General features: G+C 28.8%; 3 protein-coding genes across 3 annotated transcripts; 1 reads left to right on the forward strand and 2 right to left on the reverse strand.

Annotated features, from left to right (window-relative positions):
* Nucleotides 1–1,391: 1,391 nt before the first annotated feature.
* Nucleotides 1,392–2,750, reverse strand: LOC114121197 (piggyBac transposable element-derived protein 2-like). The gene is made up of 2 exons (XM_050210489.1): nt 2,471–2,750; nt 1,392–1,939 (listed from the first exon to the last, which is right to left on the reverse strand). Exons 1-2 carry the CDS (start codon nt 2,748–2,750, stop codon nt 1,392–1,394), a joined length of 828 nt encoding a protein of 275 aa, XP_050066446.1.
* Nucleotides 2,751–3,394: 644 nt separating this feature from the next.
* Nucleotides 3,395–5,099, reverse strand: LOC126555589 (uncharacterized). The gene is made up of 3 exons (XM_050210490.1): nt 5,073–5,099; nt 4,125–4,234; nt 3,395–3,869 (listed from the first exon to the last, which is right to left on the reverse strand). The coding sequence occupies exons 1-3, from the start codon at nt 5,097–5,099 to the stop codon at nt 3,395–3,397; spliced, it is 612 nt and encodes a 203-aa protein (XP_050066447.1).
* An 85-nt stretch (nt 5,100–5,184) lies between these two features.
* Nucleotides 5,185–5,514, forward strand: LOC126555590 (uncharacterized). Its single transcript, XM_050210491.1, has one exon. The coding sequence runs from the start codon at nt 5,185–5,187 to the stop codon at nt 5,512–5,514; it is 330 nt and encodes a 109-aa protein (XP_050066448.1).
* The last annotated feature ends 1,822 nt before the right edge of the window (nt 5,515–7,336 follow it).

A 7,336-nucleotide genomic window follows, 5' to 3' on the forward strand; every position in this document is an offset into this window, starting at 1 on the left:
ATTACACAATATAAAAATATAAATTATAAGTATTACTGATAAACGTATACAATCGTATAGTATATAAATATAACATTTATATTTTATTTTTTTACGTTAATACGTGATAGACTGTAGTTACCACCAATCTGAATATAAAACTTGTGAAATTAATTTTATAATTGCTTTAAATAGATGGTTTAATTTAATTTATTTTCAAATAATTGAAAAATGTACCAAAATATGCATTTACATTCTTAAAATCCCAAAATGTGCATTTAAAATATAAAACCATTAAATATGCAAAATAAAAATAGCATTATTTGATTCAGTAGGACATGAATAAAATTTATATCCAGGTCGGCATTAAATTGGATAAATAGAAAAAAATATGCAATTTCATAATTATCCGAGCCCTACTTATGAGTTATGGGTACTTATGAGTTTGCAATAAATAAAAAATCCAAACTATAGTATTCATATCCTTCAACAATAAAATGTATTAGGTATTATGTATTGAACTAGTGGATAGGTGAAAAAATCTTTGCAAAATTAGTAAAATTTGTACCACCCCCTTATTTTTTCCTCGGTAAAATTTGTAGGTGGGTAAAAATCGTAACAGGCGATTTTTACCTCAGGGATTTTTACCTCCCTACGGTAAATTCATAGGTGGGTAAAAATCGCCTGTTACGGTAGGCGATTTTTACCTCAGGCGATTTTTACCTCCTCGGTAAAATTTGTAGGTGGGTAAAAATCGTAACAGGCGATTTTTACCTCAGGGATTTTTACCTCCTCGGTAAAATTTGTAGGTGGGTAAAAATCGCCTGTTACGGTAGGCGATTTTTACCTCAGGCGATTTTTACCTCCTCGGTAAAATTTGTAGGTGGGTAAAAATCGTAACAGGCGATTTTTACCTCAGGGATTTTTACCTCCTCGGTAAAATTTGTAGGTGGGTAAAAATCGCCTGTTACGGTAGGCGATTTTTACCCCCCCCGGTAAAAATGCACGGAGGTATAAATCGCCGGTGACACCGGTCATATCTTTGAATATAGTCTTCTGGCTGTACCCCAGCATAAATTGAAATGGTATGAACTGCTTTAGTGTCTAGCCATCTTATAACAGTAATATTGTCATCAGATGTTGCCATAGTGCTCCATCCCCTTTGTAATAGTTTAGGATCTACTAAGAATTGATATACATCTGGTGTTCTATTAGCCCTTAATGTTCCAAGTACAAAAATATTAAAAGTTCTTAATTGACGAAGAAGGGTAAACTTGTGAATAAATTGTCCATAAAAAGTTTATGATTTTTATCTTGCATGTCATGACATAGTTTTAAGACTGTATCACCAATGGGTCCAAAATTTGACTTAACTGCACTTTTACACTGACCTTGATACATGTCAAAACAATTTACATAACCATTTCTGTTTGCTTGTACCCAAACTTTGAAGCCCCAATTTTTTTTGGTTTAGCTTTCATGTACTGTTTCAATCCACTTCTTCCTTTGAAAGGAATTATCATTTCGTCTATTGCAATGTGTTCATCTGGAGATGCAGCAGCATGAAATGAATCATGTAACATTGTAATAACTGGTCTTAATTTCCAATATCTATCAAAACTTGGAACAGCAGAATCTGGTTTTTTAGTATTATCTTCAAAATGTAAAAATCGTTTAATTTCTCCAAATCGATTTACATTCATTGCATCAGCAATCAAGTTCATTCTTATACCTGGTAAACTAGACCAATACATCCTCACATTTGGATATCGTAAATATGTCATAGCAATATTTATAGCAAAATATGTTTTTAATTCTGTTATTGTCAACGTAAATGAATCTTTACCATTTTGAATAGCATAACGAATGGTTTCTACTCTAATATGTTCAAATATGTCATCAGTAAATAGTTGGGTAAAGTATGAATATGGTGTATTATGTGTCTGATTAATATTTATTACTGAGTTGCCAAAAAATAATGGTAAGTTTTCAACAAAATTGTTATCTTTTCCTGGTGACCATTTGTTGATATTTTTGTTTTGGCACATTTTTTGAAAGCTTTTACATTTTTTTTTTGAAATGACTTTCTTATCAATTTTCTTTTTTTGTTTGGTATTTTTTTTCTTTGATATTTTTTTTGTAGGAGTATCTATATAATAATAAATATTAACTTTATAGTAATTTATTCTAAGTAGGTATACCAATTACAATAGATTACCTATCATAAGTTCTTATTTGAAGATAAATATTCAATTTTTATTTTTATTCCCATCCATAATATATTTTTTTCCTAATATAATAATATATATGTTACATTATATTTTTACCTGATAGTAAAACATTACTGGAAGTAGACTTGGCTTTATTTGGTTTACTTGGCAAATCACCATCAATATTCTTTTTTGTCTAGTTGGAAGGGTATCTAAAGAATAAAAATAAATAGCTCAATAAATTGTCACCATTTCTTACTATTAAAACTTTATATACTTACTGGTTGGTGATATTAAGATCTCGTCAGGTTCGTTCTGTGATGAAGAAGCAATATTTTCATCATAAATTCTCAGTTCTTCTTCAATTTCTTTATGGAATTGATTAATTAGTTCAGATGTCACTAATAATTCGTCTATATTTTCATCCAATGGTGGATTTTCAATAGTTTTTTCAGAAAATAAATCGTCTTCATCATCATCAGAAGCACAAAAACTGACATCTGAATCACTGGGTATATCAAAATCTAGAAAAAAAGCAATATCTTTTTCTCTAAGATTCATATTTCCCTAGGAAAACATAATAAACAAGAATATTATTAAAAAAATGTACTATAAAACAATTATACTTATTCACTAATTTTAATTTCGTATTATGCACAGTGGTATCATTTGATACCGCGCAGTTTCTAGGTAATTTATTATACATAATTACATTATTTTGCTTTGATCTTATCATAAATGAATTCTACGTGTAGTTTCACATCATAAAAGTAATTTATAATAATGATACTTACCTAATTTAATATTTTTTTTGATGTTACAAAAGAAAGAAAATTAAAAATTTTGAACACCAAGAAACTGTTGATTGATATGATTATTATTTGTATTACGATAACATTAGTGATACCACGACTGTTTAGAACGTTTCGTAACGTTTCGTACTTCAGCTGAAAACATCAATAACACTGCAGCAATGATTCTCGATAATGTACAGTCGTATTTTTATTATGGTATCATATGATGCCGTCGTGCATGAAGAGGTTAAGGAGATATTAGGATTATTAGGGAGAGGAATTCGCAAGATTTTTATTTTGTAAAAATGTTGAACTTGTAACTCCTTGTTGATGAGATAATGGAGATTGAGGTGCAAGGTTTTGTTGGTAATGAAAGAATGAAGGTTGAGGTGCAGGTGAATATGCTACAGGTTAATGATAAGGAGATGGAATGTTATGAGATGTATTTGAATAATATGTATTATTAATGTCAGGTTGTCTGAGTGGAGGTATATATATAGACGCAGAGTTTTGATAGAAATTATCGTAAGTTAAGGAAGATGAACTATTATTATCAGGTTGATGTAAATTTAAAAAAAAATTCAGAACATAAATACAAAAATCTAATTTTTGTGAAGGGTTTAGATTTTTGTAATCCGGCAATAATGATAATAAAAATTGTTTGTCAGAATCATTAGACCCCGTTTGCTCTATAAAAGATAACAATTTATTTTGGAATGGAGAAATTGTTTCTTTTAGTGTTTTTTTAGATTTTTTATTTAATTGAGAATAAGAAGTTGACGCTACTCCATTTTCCTGAGTTTCATCAGCTAGTGAATGATTTTCGTCAAAAGTTTGTTCACCTTGAAGACTTTCGTTGGGGTCATCAACAAAATTACCAGATGTACTTGACAAAAAAAAAAAAAAAAATCAAGAAATTACTTATAATACAGGGGTATAGATAAAAATGAGTTAATATAGACGTAAAGATTTGTCCACGCGTACTAGAAAAAAGTAGCAATAGAAAAAAAAATATAACTTAAAATACTAATAGATTTAATTTCTTTAAAATATAAAATAAAAATCTATAAAATGAGTAAATAAATACTAATAATAATGTTAATTGCAGTTATGATAAATATGACCAATAAAAATAAATTACTTTCTTTTTTCAGCAACTGGTTTTAAAAATGATAAAATATCGGCGTAATGATACTTCCTCTTTTTTGATGCACCGGAACCTGATGGGGTTGAGTTCTCCTCTTTATTCCACTTATATAATAGTCACGGACATTCCTCCATTTTTTTTCTTTTAAATCTTTAGCTTAATTAAAAATATTAAAATAGTTTATTACCTAATTTAATTTTAACCCTCCCCGTTTAATGTTTTTTTTATAACTAAAGACTCGATTTATATGCATTTATTAAAATTTTAAAATATGTAAGCAAACATGCACCAAAAAAAGTCAAAATATGCAAAAAAATAAAATTTTTATTTTTATTACATTTTATATTTGATTTTAATTTTGCAGTGATAATTATTTATTAGTTTTATAAATTTTCATAAACAAAAAGTAAGATGTACATTATAACAAATATGTAATACAATAATGTTATCTGTTAAATTGTTATTTAATTTTTAATTATTGATACATTGTAAAAAAAAAAATTATTAAAATTAAATAGTAGATGCATTGATGATATACCTACTGATAGGTATAAATAGGAAAAAGTTCGAAAACTGTAATATAGTATGTTAATTGGAAAAACAATAACCTAATCTACTTTTATCGTCCGAATATTCTTTAAGATTAAAATATTAGTATTAATATTATATAAACGTACCTTATTTGAGCCAAATTATAATATAAAAATATAAAACATGTATTTTGTGCCACATTTAAACATTAATATTGGTAATTTTTAGGTATTTGTCAACTGGAACTTGCTTTAAAGCTTTACAGTTTGATTTTTACGTTGGTAAAAGTACCATTGCGGAAATTATAAAGGAGACCTGTATTATTATTTGGAAAATACTACAGCCAACAGAAATGCCAAAACCCACCACTCAAAAATGGCTTGGAATAGCTGATAGGTTTTATGAAAGTACCAACTTTCCAAATTGCTTGAGAGCCATAGACGGCAAACACATAAGATGTAGGAATCCCATAAACTCCGGTTCATATTACTTTAATTACAAAAAATTGTATTCAATAATTTTGATGGCTGTAGTTGATGCTAACCTCAGTTTTATTACTATTGATGTTGGAGCATATGGTAAAGAATCAGATTCCAGTGTATTTAAACAAAGTATATTTGGTAAAAAACTGTATGCTCAACAACTCAATATACCAAAACCAGCGTGTTTGCCTTACATAGAGAATTCCGCAAAACCGTATGTGTTTTTAGCTGATGAGGCTTTTAGGTTGCATACAAATTTGTTGAGACCCTACCCTGGACGAGGTTTAACTAATGAACGGCGTGTATTCAACTATAGACTTTCAAGAGCACGAAGAACAGTAGAGTGTGCATTTGGAGTACCTATTATCTAATAAATGGAGAGTGTTACACACTCCTTTATTAGTAGAACCAGATTTTGCCGATGAAATAATAAAAGAGTGCTGCATACTACACAATTTTGTTCGGCAAAGAGACGGGGCAAATTATGAAGATATGGAGTCAAATTTGTTGGTTGATGGCTTAGAGGTTCGAGTAGCACCAGCATGAGGTAATGGAATAGAAGTTAGAGATGCATAGGCTGATTATTTTATGAGCCCAGGTGCAATACCATTCCAATACCGATATACTTTATAATATTGAAATAAATATAATGCGTAAAAATATTAATTTAAAACTTAAATATTTTTTTTTTTATTTCTTTTATTTCTTATTATTTAACTATATTTTATAACTTGTTTTTAAATTTATGAATTTATTTATTTATTTATTTTTTGATTGTTTTTAAAAGTATTGTACTATATTATACTTTTACATTACAATTTAGTGTTAATAATTAGTTTATAAAATTTTAATGTATAACAAGTAGTGTGATGTGATTCTTATACTATAAAAAATTATATTATACTTAGTAAATTTATAAAATACAATGTTAATTTTTTAATCTGAATGTGTATGGATATTTTTATAGGTAAAGAAAAAAGAAAATACATCACTTCAGCGACGGAATTCCAAGATAAGGCTTTTAAATGATTGTCACTGTACTCAGCTAACTCTATATCCCATAAACATGGTCTTGAATCGATTTCAATAATCATTTTTTCATAATCAAACATGTTTATTAATTTTTTAAACTGATTACAAAATAATTTAAAACAAAATAATTAATACCGCACGCCGAAAAATCAGATCGTGTGGTCTACCTAATTTGAAATAATGTGAATTTCAACTATATCCGGTTTTACCGATCCGGAATCGCCGCAACATGTTGCGGTAGGCCGCGGGTATTTTTAGCCGTACCTCGTCGTGTGGACGGTTGTATTTATAACTGTGTGTTTTCATAGTCAACCCTGCCGCATGCGGACTTGCCGCACTCGCGGTCTGCGGAAAAAACGCATCGTGTGGCCCGAGCCATAATGACGTCTACGGCGTCTTCCCTCTACAGTCTACACTTCGCACACGATTATGATAGGACCACTAGCGATTCAAACGTGAAACTCCGGTACTCATATCTGACTACGGCGGCTTATAGTGGCAAACGCCACTGAACAGGCAGGGGATTTTACCCGGCAGTGAGCGATCTAATAGTATTTATAATCAATGATGGTACTTAAATACACATATATGTATGATATTCAAATTTTAACACTTATGGATTGCACATGTGCATTACAACTTACATTTTTTTTAAATGAAAACACTACTTTTTTTACATATTCGGATAGATTATTTTTTTTAAAACGGTTTTTGTATAAAAAGTTTTTTTCTATTTACAAAACTGACAAAGTTAGATAAGTCAACATTTGAGTTTTTGCATAATTTGTATAATTTGCTTAATTTTAAACGAAATGTTCACTTATAACTACTAGAAATAACAAAAAATAGTGCCAAATCAATTCATTATTATACCTTATCTGTTTATAAATAATCATTTAATAATATCGTACCCCGTCCTGATGGATATCCCGAGTACCTGTGTGATATAATTTTTGTTTAGTAAACTGCTATAATACGATTACAATTTTAACTCTTTTTTTGTAGTGGAATTTTATTTTATTATTCAATAGTTCTAATAACGATAAGATAATCAGATAATGTAACTATTAAAATATTTTGTTTTAAGAAAAAAGATCATTTTGGTTTTATTCTTTAACTAGACCCATACCAAAGTTTATGTGATATTCGTGTAATATCTGG

This window comes from Aphis gossypii, unplaced genomic scaffold (genome assembly GCF_020184175.1).
Source record: "Aphis gossypii isolate Hap1 unplaced genomic scaffold, ASM2018417v2 Contig00924, whole genome shotgun sequence".
Classification (NCBI taxonomy): domain Eukaryota; kingdom Metazoa; phylum Arthropoda; class Insecta; order Hemiptera; family Aphididae; genus Aphis; species Aphis gossypii.

What these genes read in the sequence shown, in the direction of transcription:
- LOC114121197 (XM_050210489.1), bottom strand. Translation starts at nt 2,750, where the DNA reads ATGAATCTTAGAGAAAAAGATATTGCTTTTTTTCTAGATTTTGATATA. An exon ending in GATCTTAATATCACCAACCA is followed by an intron (nt 1,940 to 2,470) that starts GTAAGTATATAA and finishes TTGGCAACTCAG; the next exon opens with TAATAAATATTAATCAGACA.
- LOC126555590 (XM_050210491.1), top strand. Translation starts at nt 5,185, where the DNA reads ATGGCTGTAGTTGATGCTAACCTCAGTTTTATTACTATTGATGTTGGA.
- LOC126555589 (XM_050210490.1), bottom strand. Translation starts at nt 5,099, where the DNA reads ATGGCTCTCAAGCAATTTGGAAAGTTG. An exon ending in TCAAGCAATTTGGAAAGTTG is followed by an intron (nt 4,235 to 5,072) that starts GTACTTTCATAA and finishes CTATTATATAAG; the next exon opens with TGGAATAAAGAGGAGAACTC. An exon ending in CCAGTTGCTGAAAAAAGAAA is followed by an intron (nt 3,870 to 4,124) that starts GTAATTTATTTT and finishes TTTTTTGTCAAG; the next exon opens with TACATCTGGTAATTTTGTTG.